Source organism: Oncorhynchus tshawytscha, linkage group LG09 (assembly GCF_018296145.1).
Source record: "Oncorhynchus tshawytscha isolate Ot180627B linkage group LG09, Otsh_v2.0, whole genome shotgun sequence".
NCBI classification, from domain to species: Eukaryota; Metazoa; Chordata; class Actinopteri; order Salmoniformes; family Salmonidae; genus Oncorhynchus; species Oncorhynchus tshawytscha.
The window spans coordinates 21,592,420-21,609,369 of NC_056437.1; the positions used below are offsets into that span (position 1 = coordinate 21,592,420).

At 43.8% G+C, this 16,950-nt stretch overlaps 1 protein-coding gene and 1 long non-coding RNA gene across 2 annotated transcripts; one reads left to right on the top strand and one right to left on the bottom strand.

The window, feature by feature from the left end:
- Positions 1 to 307: 307 nt before the first annotated feature.
- LOC112257556 (cytochrome b-c1 complex subunit 9) lies at positions 308 to 1,019 on the bottom strand. The gene is made up of 2 exons (XM_024431214.2): positions 840 to 1,019; positions 308 to 628 (listed from the first exon to the last, which is right to left on the bottom strand). Exons 1-2 carry the CDS (start codon positions 978 to 980, stop codon positions 581 to 583), a joined length of 189 nt encoding a protein of 62 aa, XP_024286982.1. The 5' UTR covers positions 981 to 1,019; the 3' UTR covers positions 308 to 580.
- An 11,644-nt stretch (positions 1,020 to 12,663) lies between these two features.
- LOC112257557 lies at positions 12,664 to 15,043 on the top strand. Its single transcript, XR_002954599.2, has 3 exons — positions 12,664 to 13,275; positions 13,441 to 14,400; positions 14,827 to 15,043. It is a non-coding gene; the product is annotated as an uncharacterized LOC112257557 (long non-coding RNA).
- Positions 15,044 to 16,950: the final 1,907 nt, after the last annotated feature.

Here is a 16,950-nt window from a genome sequence, read left to right on the forward strand (position 1 = left end):
AGAAGGGCTACTGATAGCTTGTATTGAGTATTCTGGTAGAAAACTTTTGGTTCTTACTGGGACTGACTGAAGGGCAGTGCCCACTTTTGACATCAACTGTATTAGACTTGAGCATTGATACTTGTGGATTGGTGCAATTCTTCAAGTTTGAGTCAACAAGTTATACTATAGAACTTTGATACAGTGAGTTATTTTGTACAATGGAATGCCACTAAAGTAACATCAGTCATGGCAGGGAATAATATTATCAAACAAGAGAATGTCAAGAAATGCTTGCTAGTTTTCTGATTCTACAATTCAAAACGTGTAGGTTTATGTTGAGTTTATTAACAGTTTTAACTTATCAGTACATTTACAAATTGTGAGGAACAGGAGGGCATGACAATAACAATTGATAGGAAACACTTCCATGATTTTCGGAGTTCTGACAAGTCTAACGCCCATGAAGTTCCTGGTAGTCAGCCTCGTCGTGACAGATCAATGTCCATGCAGCTGATGGTCCATGAAGACCGAGTCCGGGGAATAGAACACTAAAGAGTGGCGTTCGCTTCATTTCCACCGGAACATCGCCAGGCCACTTCTATTCCTCCTCTGTTTCGTATTGGTGTTTGATGTGTTTCCATAGTTTCTACAAACAAAACACAACATTTCAAGTTGAATTATACGTGTAACGACCTATGATGCATCCTTCCTATGAAGAGTTAAATGAACTAGCTAGCTAAACAAATAGCTAATGGACATAAACTAGCTAGCTAGGTTAGCTAAAAGCCTAGGCAGGCGGTCGTTTGTCCTTAGCAAGGTCAGACGTATGCTGCGGGAAGATCTGTCAGTTGACTTACCCCCCGATTCAATTGCTCGAATATGGCATCGCCTCCCTGGTCAAACATTCGTTCAAAAAACACTGCTCCGACCATGATGGTAACGGCAAAAGTAGATGTTCTCCTGAAGAGCAAATTGTAGACACCTTTAGCGAGCGACATGTTAACTGATGGTGATTTCGAGAAAGGAGGAAATGACGACATTAAATTAAACTGAAGTATGATGGGAAAAGTAGTTCTAAACATGTGCGTCATATCAATGTGCGCCAAAGTAAACGTGAAAACAAAACACTGACGATATGACATACATGGTCTTTGAGAGTAAACACTTACATATCATACAAATATAATGATGGCAAACTGCGGAGTGGCTAAGCTGGAGAGACAGCAAACCCGCTAGAGGACACCCAACCGGTTGTTGCAGTTACTAGCGGTTCGAGGTCGTCACTAATTACCACAGCCACAAAGTGATACTTATTTCTAAACCCCGCATGTTTCTACAACTAATCTTGTTAAAATATGATTTTGAACCTAACCTTAACCCCAACGACACTGCTAAATGTATGCCTATATTCCATGGAGAGATACTATGCTACCAGCCTCATAACATAAATATGCATAGCCATCTCGAGACCACTACGAAATAGTGTTTTTTTCTGAAAGTTGCAGGGATGTCACGTGTCCTACTTATATCATTACACTGCTAACAACCTAAGCATTACGAAACGTATATTCAATCAAATAAACCATACATTCTTTGGTTGACTTCCAAACAAATACTCTTTGCTTAGTGGGCAAAAAACGCCACCTGCTGGAGGGAGACAGATTTTCCTCCGAGTTGGGCCTCTACCTCATCCTCTCTGATAGAGGGCTCACACTCCAGTACAATAAGGGGCGGTGTTTGCACCTCTCGATTCGCCAATACAAATTTAAAGAAGAAGAACATCACGTGATATAGCTACGACCTGAAAAATAAATTATACATTTGGACAGTGACAATCTTTGCTGAAGGCTGTTGGGGAGGAAGTGGCTGGATGGTGGTTGGAAGAGCGCGCTTATTTGAAATGGTCAAGCTTCTTGGTAGCTACTGACAAAGAAGAACATGAAGACAAAGCAGCTGCTTTACAGTGTGGGATGTGCTACATTCTGAGGGGTTTGTTCTGATTGTACAGAAATTGTGGCAGCTGGTTAAATGGCATCCCTTGAGAGGGCAAGAACAAGATGTATGTCAGGAGTAGTGCAGTATTATCATAAGGAGACGTATACCTGGAATACGGAGGAGGAATAGAGGGGAAAAGAGAGGCAGAGGAGGAGAGGGAGAGAGAGAGTTGGTTAAAAATGGTGGGAAAAGGGGAGATGATTTGTTCAAGAAGAATGGTACAAAGTGGAAGCAGAGTATATGCCGGATCGAAGACAGGAGGAGAAATGGAAGTAAAAGAGGATGAAGTATCAGAGGTGGTAGGTGTGGTCAGGATAAAGAGTCTGTGACAGTAGGAGTGACATTTTTTGAAAAAGTGGATCCTTTTGGCTGATCCATTTGTTGTTTCAAGGTGGGTGAAAACAGAGTTGGGTGCTGTGGAATTGGTGAAGGTAACCAGAAGTGGTCTTGTGTTTCTGTTGGTAAGAGGGAGCAGGCGCTCCGTGTTAAACTAATGGGGACAAAAAAGTTTAATTGTTATGTAGCACTATATTGAATCACTCCAATATGGTATCCTTCCGCTCAGCAGGATACATTCCGAGTAAGAATTTCAGATTAGTCCTGTGTACCAGGTCGTGCTGAAGCTGACCCCCTTAAATAGCTGCGGCCTCTCTACTCCCACCACTTCATTTTCTCGGCTCATTCCAGAGAGGATGTGCTTGGTAAGAGCTCTATGTTAGTCTATAAGCGCAGAAGTATACCTGCAGCTATTCAATAGCTTGGAGCAGCTAGCTAGCTAGCTGGGTCCTCTGCTGTCCCCCCACTTGGTTTGGTTTTATCCTTGTATTTAATTACTTGTGTACCAACCTGGGCGACACTCAGTTTGGTCGACCAGTATTGCGGTGCAAGTTGTCTGTGTCTTGTTTGTCCATCGGAACCCTCCCGGTTAGCCTTCGAGCTCGGGGACCACCCCGAACTCCGCAAGATCGGGAGTCTGTGTATGTTTCACTCCGGCAGGCTTGCAGTTCTACCCAGAGAGTGAGTCACATGCTCCTAGGCGCACCACTCTTATCTCTCAAAGGGCGTAGCCATCTTGCCTAGACTCTTGTGTGTTCCACGGTGATGAGCTCTGCAGTAGTTAGCTTAGCAAGAGCAGGACTAAACACACTCCCAAATACACTCTCAAAGTAGATGCCGCTCGGCCCGCAACAAGCAGTGATTGTAAAAAGTGTAAAACCGTTTGTACATCACACGACTCGGGGGCAACATTATGACCCACACAGAACAGAATATGCCCCACCGCATTTGATATGATGCGTTGGTGGAGGAAGCCCTGGCTTTCTGCAATGTGTTCACCACATTGTCCTGAATTCATATTGTCCCATTTACGCCTCTCAGGGGCCAAGCCCAAAGCTGGAGGTGATGTGGGTCCAGATGCCAGAGCGTCCCCCAAGCCTAAGAAAGCAGATCGGGCCTAATTGGCATCTGCCATGGGATCCCAGAGAGGAGGGACAACAGAAGGCTGAACCATAGTCGTCTCTGCCAGTATGGGGCTATCAGGAGCAGACAGTGGCCCTTTAAACTGACCCTGTTTAGCCTAGCTGTGATTAGGGGAAATGGCGGGAACATAGTGTCGTTGCCGGCCAATTGTGAGCAAGGTCGTCCAAATCCAGAGGGCCTGCAGGGTCCGACATCGAGAACCAGCTGGGACAATGAGTGTTCTCCTGAGATTCAAACAGGTCCACCTGCGCTCTCACGAACCTTTCCCACAGCTGTAACACCACTTGAGGGTGTAGACTCTTGTCCCCCTCCGGTGGGAAATTTCTCGAAAGCATGTCCGCTGCCCGGTTCAAGACCCTGGGGATGTGCGCAGCCCACTGTGATGCTAAGTCTGAGCCCACAGCAAGAGCTCCACAGCACCTACACGAAATGGCTTGGATCTCAGTCCCCCCTGGTGATTGATATACCCCACTAACATGGTCTTGTCTGAGCTGACCATTACATGCTTCCCCTCCAAGTAGAGCAAGAACTGTTTGAGTGCCATGGAGGGCTCCAATGTCCGCTCGCTGCCATGCCTCAACACTGCCTCCCAACCCGCTAGCGAGGCATCGGTGCACACTAGCTTCCTTCGGTGGGCTCTGTTCAGTATCACTCCCTCCAACAGGAAGGAGGGAGAGGGCCATTTCAACAGAGTCTTCACACATGCATTTGTCACCGATAGTTGACTATGTCTGTGTCGTCTCTGGTGTGGATGGTGAGAGTTGAACCATCGCTGGAGTGGCCTGAGGTGAAGAAGGCCCAGCGTAATCAACAGAGAAGCCGACGTGAGTAGACCGAGTAACTTCTGGCACTCCAATACGGACTCGGCCTGTATCTTCTCCAATCTCACCTGAGGGGGAAATGCTCTCATAAGAGTTGAATCGATCAACATTCCCAGGAAGACCACCGTTTGTGAGGGAGTCAGGTTGCTCTTCTCTCTGTTTCGGGTGAGGCCCAGGTCTTGAATGTGTTTCAAGATTATCCTTGAGTCTGCTGTAGCTTGCTCACTTGATTGAGCACACACCAGCCAGTCGTCCAGGTAGTTCAGCACTAGTATGCCCTAGGACGTGATAGGCGCTAAGACTGTGTCCATGCACTTTGTACACCGCGCCAGTGAGAGGCCGAATGGGAGGTACTTCCAGTGATCTTGATTAACTGGAATGTGGAAGTACGCATCCTTCAGGTCGAGCGGTGAACCATTGGCCTCTTAAGACTGCCTGCAACACCCGCACTGGTGAGAGCATCTTGAACTTGAGCTCGTTTAAACATTTGTTGAGGCCGCGCAGGTACAGGATTGGCTGAAAGCTGCCGTCCTTTTTCAGAACTAAGTAATGCGCAGAACCCACTTAGCCGTTCTAGTGGCTCTATCTTCCTTATTGCATCCTTGCTCAGGAGCGAGGCCATCTCCAACCGGAGCATCTCCTTCCAAAACCCATCTGCCACCGAGGTGACCCAGGTGGCAACGTAGGACGGTGGTTGGCATCGGAACTGTAGTTTTTATCCCCCCAGGACTGTGCCCAGTACCCAGGGAGACTCCACCTGCCTCCCACAGTTTGTCTTTTGGGCATGGGAGAGACAGCCGAGGCCGACTGCCAGCACTTCAGGAGGACTGCCGGGGCCCATCCTTCTTATCTGCTTGCCTCCGCTTGTAAGGGTTGTCACGACGCCTGTCCTTGTGCTGTTGGGGTGTGAAACGCTGGTTCCCATTTCCCTGTCTAGGCGAGAGAGGAGGGGGGCCAAGATGTTGCTAGAGCGCCCTGCCCTGTCTTCCAGCTCCTCTGAGGGGCGGGTGTAGGGCACGCAGTTGCCAATAACTCCTGCAACGTCTCTGCCTTTGCATAGTTTTGTAGTCTGCTGTATGATGTTATCCACCCCTGGCCCAAAGGTGGAACCAGGCGTGAAGGGGAGCTCCAAAAATATTTACTGAACTGGCGTTGATAGTTTAGACTGTGCCAGCCAAAGATGGAGGTGTGAAGTCACCACTGAAGCCAAAGCCTTGCCGTTGGCACGTGCTATGTCCGTCTGGAGCATAGTGAGAAGCCTTGACACCTCTGTGACCTCCTTAAGAAGCTCGTCACCACCCCCTGGGAGGTGAGGGATCAACAGGGAGAGGTAGGATTACAGCATCGTAGCCGTGTTTACAAGGCATGCCATGATGGAGAGGGTCCCATTGCTTACTCTTTCAGGTCCTGGTTTGAGGCGAGGCACCTTGCCAACAATTTCCTTGTCAGGGAGGATCAAGGCAGCCACCATGTCATCCATCACCCGATAGTGGTCTAGCCCCAAGGACTCTGCATCCCTTAGGAGAGTCAACGGCCTGGTCTGGATGTCGCAATGGAAGCGACCTCCCATCTTGCTCCAGTATTCGCGGACTGCCAAAGCGAACTTGGGGCAGATTGGTATAAGAAGCTAATCAGATGGTGCTTCTTCCAGCTTGATATCAAAAGCGGTAGCCACTCTCGCTAAAAACTCCTGTGTTGCTTCCGTCACCACTGGGGGTGCCTCTGTAGCGGTGCTCCCAGCTACAGATGGCGATGTGGACTGGGTCGATCATTGATGTGCTTGGAACACTGATGCACTGTCATCCAACTGCAACTCGTCTCCAGCGTGTAGAGAGGGCGTCGTCGCCGTCATTATCCTTTCCACCTGACGTTCAAGACGGATCAACTCCTCAGCCATACTGAGTTTGGAGGAGGGCCCCCAAAGTGGCCGAAGGAGTGCTGCAGTGACAACGCATCACCCCAGGGGGGGAATACGGTCATCAGATGGGGAGGACTGTAATGTGGCCCTCATCCCCTCCAGGCTTGCTAAGCACATGACCACTCTCACATTGGACTATGGACACTATTACTACAGCATTTCAGCTAGCTGGCTGGCCTTTGCCATCTGCTTTGGTGGCGCATTCTACTAGAAGAGTAGCTACATCATAGGCCTGGTTTTGGTATTGTCTGGCCATGCCTAGTTCACTGATTTAATCTGGTATTGTGATACCATATTGTAGTGATCCAAAATAGTGCTACATAAGAAGGTATGCAACCACAGTTATTTGCGCTATTGGATCACTCCAATCCTCTTGTGATCTACTACGCCTCGAAAAGAACTTGAGGTGGGAGTAGTGCGTCTGCAGCTATTTAAGGGTGTCAGCTGCAGCACTACCCAGAACAAGGGACTAATAAGAAATTCTTACTCTGAATGTATCCTGTCGAGCATAAGGATACGATATTGGAGTGATCCAATAGCTCACATAACCGTGGTTACATACGTACCTTTCATTTTGCTCTCATCGGAAGGGCGCCATTGAGAGGAGTGATTACTGGGGTAGGGGTAAATGTGAAAGTTGACCACCTGAAGGGGAAGATTCCCGGTGTTTGTGATGCTCGTCGTTTGGTGCGACACAGACAGGGTGGTGTGAGTGGTGACGGGGGCGTGAGAGTCATTGTCTGTCCTTTTGAGTTTTGATGTTGAGTCAACAAGGTGATGTTAGGATACATAAGTTATCCTGTATGAGCTTTTGTGCCAAATACATCACGTTGTTATAGGTGTCAAGCTTATGGGTATGTGGCAGCAGTGTGTAGGAGGGAGGTTCCTAGGTGTGAGAAGTGTGCAGAAGGGCATGAGACAAAGGAATGTGTAGCATTGGGGAAAGTAGTGGTATGTGTTAATTGTAGGGGTGCCCATGAGCCCGGGAATCAGAAATTTCTGGTGCAAGAGAGGCAGTTTGAGATTTCCAGGGTTAGAGTAGTGCAGAAGTTGTTGTATGCTGAGGCAATGAATAATGTAGAGGGGAGTGTGAGTAGCAGAGCTATACCAGTACAGAGGGTTAGGCCAACAAGTGAAATACAGTACCAGTCAAAAGTTTGGACACACCTACTCATTCAAGGGTTTTTCTTGATTTTTACTATTTTCTACATTGTAGAATAATCGTGTAGACATCAAAAATATGAAATAACACATGGAATCATGAAGTAACCAAAAAAGTGTCAAACAAATCTAAATATATTTCAGATTCTTAAAAGTAGCCACCATTTGCCCTGATGACAGCTTTGTACATTCTTGGCATTCTCTCAACCAGCTTCATGAGGTAGTCACCTGGAATGCATTTCAATTAACAGGTGTGCCTTGTTGAAATGTAATTTGTGGAATTTCTTTCCTTCTTAATGTGTCTAAGCCATTCAGTTGTGTTGTGACAAGGTAGGGTTGGTATAGAGAAGATAGCCCTATTTGGTAAAAGACCAAGTCCATATTATGGCCAGAACAGCTCAAATAAGCAAAGAGAAATGACAGTCCATCATTACTTTAAGACATGAAGGTCAGTCAATCTGGAAAATTTGAAGGACTTGAAGAAGAATAATATGAAGTTTCTTCAAGGGCAGTCACAAAAACCATCAAGCGCTATGATGAAACTGGAGAGTAAGACTCAGAGTTACCTCTACTGTAGAGTATAAGTTCATTATAGTTAACTACACCTCAGATTGCAGCCCAAATAAATGCTTCACAGAGTTCAAGTAACACACATCTCAGCATCAACTGTTCAGAGGAGACTGCGTGCTGCAAAGAAACCACTACTAAAGGACACCAATAAGAAGACAAGACTTGCTTGGAACAAGAAACACGAGCAATAGACATTAGACCGGTGGAAATCTGTCCTTTTAGTCTGATGAGTCCAAATTTTAGATTTTTGGTTCCAACTGATGTGTCTTTGTGAGCCGCAGAGTAGTTGAACGGATGATCTCCACATGTGTGGTTCCCACTGTGAAGCATGGAGGAGGAGGTGTGGGGGTGCTTTGCTGGTGACACTGTCTGTGATTTATTTAGAATTCAAGGCATACTTAACCAGCATGGCTACCACAGCATTCTGCGGCGATACGCCATCCCATCAGGTTTGCACTTAGTGGGACTATCATTTGTTTTTCAACAGGACAATGACCCAACACACCTCCAGGCTGTGTAAGGGCTATTTGACCAAGAAGGAGAGTGATGGATTGCTGAATCAGATGACCTGGCCTCCACAATCACCCGTCCTCAATCCAATTGAGATGGTTTGGGAGGAGTTGGACCGCAGAGTGAAGGAGAAGCAGCCAACAAGTGCTTAGCATATGTGGGAACTCCTTCAAAACTGTTGGAAAAGCATTCCTCATGAAGCTGGTTGAGAGAATGCCAAGAGTGCGCAAATCTGTCATCAAGGCAAAAGGTGGCTAGTTTGAAGAATCTCAAATATAAAATATATTTCTGATTTGTTTTATCACTATTTTGCTCACTACATGATTCCATATGTGTTATTTCATAGTTTTGATATATTCATTATAATTAAAATAAAGAAAAACCCTTTAAGGAGTAGGTGTGTCAACTTTTGACTTGTACTGGATGTTTCATGAAGATTGGATTTTTAGCATTAATAGCAATGGTTATCAACTGTACTGCAGGGATGGAACAGAAGTCACAGAAAATTGAGATGGTGGTGGCATCTGCAGAGAGGGTGTGCAAGACTTGACGTCAGAAGAGTTACAGGGTGTGTTATTTGGGTGTGCAAGACTTGACGTCAGAAGAGTTACAGGGTGTGTTAAGTTGTGGTGTCCCATCCTTTCAGGCTGTTGGTCTGAGGTAGAACCAAATGGATTTAAATAGTGGAGTAGGGTGGTGGGTTTTAGTGAGTATAGTGTTAGATGGTAGGGTATTTATTTATTAATATATTGTTATAAAAAAAAAATGTAAGCAAAGTATAACAGAGTTATACTCCAATCTAGTAGGGGGTCGTAATGCAACGTATATTGGATGCAAACCACCATTAACCCTCATCGAAGAAGAAATGTTACATTTCAAGAAAACAAGCTCGCATCGAAGTCACAACGATTTAACAGCTAAACCATTTGCTAAATGTTATGTTAGCTGAATACTATGACTGAGTGTCCCAATCCTCACATAAAAAAAAGGTTTGTATTGCTTATTTCTTTATAGCTAGTAACGTTAGACAAGGATGGTCAGTTCATTGGTCAACCATGGTGGCTGGAGTGAATGTAGGTTCTAGACCGAGTTTGTATCACGGCTGTATGGCCTTGGGTTCTCAAACTACCCTTTCTCCAGCCCTGCTTTAGCTAACTAAAGTCTGGATGAGCAGGGGGTTGGAGGATTAGTAGCCTATGCAATCAGATGTGTAGAGAGTCATGTTGGCACAAAAGCCTGCACACCCAGTAGCTCTACACAAGAAGGGTTTGCCAACCCTTGACTCACTGCAGGGTAAGCACTTGTAGGTCTTGGTACTTCAATTGGGGCCTGTAATGTGACGGTCATATTTTCAATCATTGGGCTTGTTCGACATTGCATTCAACAGTGCTATCGACTGTCTGATCTATAAATCACGTATTATCTAACAACTCATAATTATTTGTAGATCAGTCAGTCTGTCACAATTTATGATACATCACGGTTTCGATGCTCTTGAACACAGCCACTGTTTGGTTTCAGAGATATGAGGTGACTCTATAGCTGACTGAACTGAAGACAGAATCTCAATGATGGGGAAGCGGTACTACTGTGACTACTGTGACTGGAACTACTGGGACTACTGGGACTACTGTGACTGTGACTACTGTGACCGGCCCTTTCAGGACAACATGCACAACAGGAAAAAACACTTGTACGGTGTTCAACACCACAGATCAAAAAAAAAAAAGCCTGGTTTGACCATTTCAGAGGTAAGAAATGTCATTTCCCAAGAGTTTCAGTCCGACATAGTTGGGTCCTCGGTCTGAAGAAATATTGTGTTGGTGCGCTCAAGTGTGTAAAAAGTTACAACTATACGTTCATGCAGACTTGGTATAAGATGCTTTTAGAAAAAGGGTTGTCTATGGACTTGCAGAAAAAAAATGGGGGAATGATGGCTATCACTTGGCTTACTTTTCCCATCAATGCACTTTTGAAGAACAGATGAAGGAACTTCTTGTTTTAAAAAGGCTTTATTTACTTGGCATTTTGGCAGACAGCAGGACCAACATCAAGTTGCCAATGTGTTTTCAGAATCACGTTTATTGTCCTACATTAGGAAAATCTTGTCATAGCTCACACATTGCATACACAAAACATATAGATAACGAACCAGGAAACTAACACAGAGATGAATAGTACTCCCCCACCTGCCCATACGATGAAGCTACATGGAATTTGCTTAGGCATGGTTTCCTACATCAGATCAGGGCGTAAAGGTTTGGTTACTGTGTCAATCAGAAGACGTAATATAATTACAAAATAACAGCAAAAAGAGATGGTTGGGGTTATATTCAGATGGATGTGATAAAATGCAATTCAGTTTAAGTCCTTTTCTAAAAATAATTGACAGTGACCCTATCTCTGCAGTTGTTTTTATCATCTGATATACTTGTGGTTGTAGATTTTAATGTACACATTGACACCTCTTCTCTCATCACAGATACAGCAGCTATCCTCTATGATGAACGGACTAAGAAACCATGCAGGAGGTTTCTAAAGACTACAATTAAAGATACAAGGAACATGTCGTGTGAATTAAAGACCCTTACGATTTATCTGTGTATTGCTTATATTTTTGTCCTTTGCATCAGGCCAGTGTGTGTTCGGCAACAACTGCAGATTCTCTCACATGTCAGAGGGACATGGAGATCAAGCTGATCCTAACTGTTATAGGCCTATTTCTATTTTGACCTGTTTATCAAAAGTGTTGGAAAAACTTGTCAATAATCAACTGACTGGCTTTCTTGACGTCTATAGTATTCTCTTGGGTATGCAATCTGGTTTCTGCTCATGTTAAGAATGTGTCACTGCAACCTTAAAGGTCCTCAATGATGTCACCATTGCCCTTGTTTCGAAGCTGATATTTTTATTGACTTGGCCCAAGCTTTTGATACTGTAGACCATTCCATTCTTGTGGGCCGGCTAAGGAGTATTGGTGTCTCTGAGGTGTCTTTGGCCTGGTGTGCTAACTACCTCTCTCAAAGAGTCATGTGTATAATCTGCTGTCTCAGCCACTGCCTGTCACCAAGGGAGTACCCCAAGGCTCAATCCTATGCCTCACACTCTTCTCAATTTACATTAACAACATTGCTCAGGCAGTAGGAAGCTCTCTCATCCATTTATATGCAGATGATACAGTCTTGTACTCAGCTGGCCTCTCCCCGGATTTTGTGTTAAATGCTCTACAACAAGCTTTCTCTACCCTTGACCTTTGTTTTGGAGGTGTTCAGAACAAGGTTATGTGGTTTGGTAAGAAGAATGACCCTCTTCCCACAGGTGTTATTACTACCTCTGAGGGTTTAGAGCTTGAGGTAGTCACCTCATACAAGTACTTGGGAGAATGGCTAGATGGTGCACTGTCCTTCTCTCAGCACATAACGAAGCTGCAGGCTAAAGTTAAATCTAGACTGGCTTTCCTCTATCATAATCGCTCCTCCTTTACTCCAGCTGCCAAACTAACCCTGATTCAGATGACCATCCTACCCATGCTAGATTACGGATTCATCATTTATAGATCGACAGGTAAGAGTGCTCTCGAGTGGCTAAATGTTCTTTACCATTCGGCCATCAGATTTGCCACCAATACCCCTTATAGGACACATCACTGCACTCTATACTCCTCTATAAACCGGTCACCTCTGTATATCCGTCGCAAGAGCCACTGGTTGATGCTTATTTATAAAACCCTCTTAGGCCTCACTCCCCCCTATCTGAGATATCTACTGCAGCCCTCATCCTCCACATACAACACCCGTTCTGCTAGTCACATTCTGTTAAAGGTCCCCAATACACACACATCCCTGGGCCGCTCCTCTTTTCAGTTCGATGCAGCTAGTGACTGGAACGAGATGCAACAAACACTCAAACTAGACAGTTTTATCTCAATATCTTCATTCAAAGACTCATTCATGGACACTCTTACTGACAGTTGTGGCTGCTTTGTATGATGTGTTGTTGTCTCTACCTTCTTGACCTTTGTGCTGTTGACTTTGCCCAATAATGTTTGTACAAAGTTTTTGTGCTGCTCACATGTGTTGCTACCATGTTGTCATGTTTTGCTGCCTTGTTATGGTGTCTCAGGTCTCTCTTTATGTAGTGTTATGACTCTCTTGTTGTGATGTGTTTTGTCCTATATTTATATTGAATACATTTATTTAATCCCAGGCCCCCGTCCCTGCAGGAGGCCTTTTGCCTTTTGGTAGGCCGTCATTGTAAATAAGAATTTGTTCTTAACTGACTTGCCTAGTTAAATAAATAAATTAAATGGAGAACCTAAGAATGCAGATTGAAGGTCAGTTGTTTCCACAAGATGGCACTGTCTGCCATGGACATGGTCCTCAAATGAAGGGTATTCAGTTATGAGCAATGGCGTCATTGTCATTTTAATTATGCCTTGCATGATGATAACATTTTTAAGTCAAATTTACATCATTATGGTGGCAAGTTACTCTGATGTTTGAATTATGAACACACAATGCCACTCTGTTCATTTAGGTGGTTTAATGAAATCCCTCATAGTAAGCATCGTTACTAATTTTGCTCGGAATTCAAAGTTACCATGGTGCTTGTGTTAATTAGCTCCATATTAAGTGGTGCAGTCTGAACTCTAGATGAAAGATGGAGCAGAGAGGACCCAGAGCACAGAGCATCCCCTGAGCGGAGCATAGAGGACCCAGAGCACAGAGCATCCCCTGAGCGGAGCATAGAGGACCCAGAGCACAGAGCATCCCCTGAGCGGAGCATAGAGGAGTTTCTTACCAGGGGGGAGAAGAGGAGAGCCACCCTCAGCAGTGGAAGGTACCGTATGAATAAATGGTCAAAGGCTGTCAGTACTTACTGTGCATGCTAGTGGTAAAATGTTATTTTCACTTGCACAGCGTCAGATTTGATACCATCGGTGCAACGATAGCTCTTCCTCTTTTTCCTTTTCCTAAAATGGTTCATCTATTTTACTCCCTACAGTGTTTTGAAAGAGGAAGATGATGACGATCAACCAGAGAATGATATACCACCACATTTCCTCACAATTCCTGACCTCCCTCCCTCACTTCTGCCCCCTCCCCCTAGTGGATCGAAAGTCTGGCTGAACTGAATGGGGTTAACTAAAGGAGATTCACCATTTTATTTCTCAAAAGTTCCATTTGGTGATGCAAGAATTGATCATTTATTTTTATTAAGCCTCAAACTTTTACTTGATGAAGGTGAGGGTATTTTTTTTAATCTTCATATTTGAATTGAGTTTCTTCATTAGTCTACATTAGTCTTATGAGTTATTTGCATGCAGACTTGTTGAGGAAGTCCTTGGATTTAAGAAAATGGATTATGAATTATACATTTGCAGAATGTGAGGTTGTAATGCTTTTGAAATGATGACCTCAGGAAAGCAGAGGTACTGGAGTGGCAACCACATTTAGAAAAAAACTATATGTGCTTTCTTTCCCTCCACCTATTCTTTATGATGAAAAAGTGGTTTGTGTATTTTGGGAAGATTTATTTTGAGTGGATGGATGTTACAACTTTACCTCATCACTGATGTTGGCCACATGCACAAAAGATGGTGTCCATATTTGTAAAAACATATTTTTTGTGTCCCTATCTTCAGGTAATAAAATAGTGTTTCCCCACGTTTCATTTGTAGGGGATAATAGAACAAGTGCTATTCAGGACCTTACTTCAGTGTGTAATTGGAGCCCTGTCAGTATGTGCCACACAACTGAGGGCCAGATCAGACCGTGCCTTGGCAGGATGTCACATCACCATGTGACGGCGACCCTTTGCCGGCATCATCTGCCGCTCCTGTGACACTGACACAGATTAAAACCCAAACCGCTACACCCTAGAATAACATTTTCAATTTGTTTCAGATTGGCTCTGAGGGAGATGCCAGGACAGGGATACTTTGCTGGTTGGTTGACCAGCAGTGTGAGTACCTCCTCTACTCTGAATATTATGGCCATGCTGGCTGTATTACATCTCTGGGCTCTGTGATAAAAACTCACATGGTCAATTTGAGCAGGACTACAGTTAATGACTTGACACAAGGCCTTAGTGTCTGCCTACCTGCCACCGAGAGCCCTGATAAGTTTCCCTGAACCAGGCATAAAATAACTCAACATAATTAAGTTGGTATTTACACTTGTAGTTTTGCATTTATTCAAACTATTCACCAAAATGTACAGTCATTGTACCAAACAAAATTTTAAGTAGAAAAGTTTGTAGCTATTAATAGTAGCTTTTTGCTACTATTCAACCATTAGTATGCAGCTTGCATTGGTTGCTTAATTGCCGGTACACTGTGTGCTTTATATCTGATCTGCTTCTCTTTTTACCATCCTCACTGCTCTTTAGGACCTTAGCCACCTCCAATGAGAAGTTGCTGTGCTGAATACTGAGTCCATTCCCTGCTGAAATGTGACACATTAACAACTGTCTCTCTAGGCTCCGCAAGAGAATTACAAGCAGAGTCCCAATGTACGAGTGGCACAGCGGTCTAAGGCAATGAATCTCAGTGCAAGAGTTGTCACTACAGTCCTTGGTTCGAATCCAGGCTGTATCACCTCTGGCCATGATTGGGAGTCCCATAGGGCGGCGCACAATTGGCCCAGCGGATAGGCCGTCATTGTAAATAAGAATTTGTTCTTAACTGACTTGCCGAGTTAAATAAACTAAATAAATGAATACAAATGTACATCGAGTCTGTCTTCCTTGAATCCGTGATAAAAATCTGTCACCTGTGTCTTGGAAATATTTCAGTAGGCTATTTTGTAACAGGTTGCTAGTGTAATTGTGTTTTACACATGTGTTACTGAAAGCAGTTTGTATTTTTTGTTATTCTACAACAGTCCCCCTCCTTACTGATATTCCATTATTGACTATGTGCTGTAGGCACCTGGCAGTAGTAGAGGTTCTTCACTGTGGTTTGTTTTTCACAGTCCAATCATTCAAGCATTGTATTTGGCTGTTATGGGCTTGAGGTTAAATGCAGAGTAAAATCCCCTAACAGCAAATCAACACTACAATTTAACTTTTGATTTGCAACACACAGTAAGAGAAATGGCTCCCCAGCAGCAAGTCTTCAGCTTCTCTGCTGAAAGCATACCAGGAACTGATGAGATTCAGTTGCCAGCACATGCCAGGCAGGTCAAACCTCATTTCACTGATTGGTCATTAATCATTAATGTCATATTTGTATTGCTATTTAATAGATATCACCCTAATAGATAGCTTGGAATTAGGTTCAACATATGGAATTGTCATGATTGCTTCTTACAGTGTGCGTCATGTAAGAATATAGATCATTATGCAGATCTAGAAAATGGCAATGCAAAACAACTGGAAATTCATATTTGGTAAACATTCATATCTAATAAACATTCAAATTCCTTGTTTGGAATTGAAAGGTTGATTTGAAAATAAATGAAAAAGGAAGGTTGATTTTTGCATTATGCAGCAATAATGGTTGTAAAGATGCAGTGGGGTAATAGATAATATATTCATAGTGTATGCAGCTACTTGTTGGACCTGTCATTGGTATGCAGTCCGAGATGCATTCATTAATTATTATTATGCACCAAAAGTTGTAACATTTAATTAAGACGAGCAAGGTTCTGCATTGCCTTTTTGGGGAACGAGTGCCAGGCTTACCCCCAATTGCTCTTGAGTAATTTAGCAACTGCAGGCACTATTACAAACTTAAACTTAAATCCTGTTTTAAAACCATCCAACCATTTTAGCTTTCTCTTCTAACAAATGTAAATACTTAAAACAGCTTGGAAAATCTCAGGAGAATAACATGTTGTATGAATGTTCAAAATGTAACTGTTGAGTCTTACTCTACCCACACAATATTATAAACAAAATGTGTCCCAGTGATATTTTTTGTCATGGTCTGGAAAGCGGCCTAGATGTTTTCAAAGGCATGTAGATATTATTGGATTTTGTGGTCCCTAGAATATGATTTATTTCAACTCTTTGCTGTGGTGGTATGTGTTACAGTCTATGAAGGGCGATGTGGAGTTAGGATACCGGAGACGCAAAAGACAAAAGATGGAAAATAAATAAAGGCATAGATTACCATCATTACGTTTTAATGAGTTTCTGCATATCTGCACTGCTCAAAGAAACCCATTTGAAACAGCACCACTTTTTATTTAGATCCATTGCATAATAATTTCAGTTTATTGCATCTTTGGCTATTTACCATTGTTAAAAAAGTTCCTATGAAAAATGTCCTTCTCCTTTTCTGTCCTTCTCCCAGGGGATAAACTAAACAGTCGTCAATATGATCCAAAGTCGATCTGAATTGCCCCCCCCCCCTTTGAGAAATCTTTGGCCAGCCAGCAACTAGTGTCTGCCAAAGTCCCCCTAGAGGAATGTTATAGACAGTCTACCAGACTCTTGTGAGCTAGAGGTCCTCGAGGGAGAATGGAAGTGCCTTCCCTGGGTGTGAATCATAGACCTGTCACTGTCAGA

Excerpts from the sequence above, each read along its gene's own strand:
- LOC112257556 (XM_024431214.2), bottom strand. The coding sequence starts at position 980 with ATGTCGCTCGCTAAAGGTGTCTACAATTTGCTCTTCAGGAGAACATCT. Across the intron at positions 629-839 it reads TCGAGCAATTGAATCGGGGG|AAACTATGGAAACACATCAA; the intron begins GTAAGTCAACTG and ends TTTTGTTTGTAG.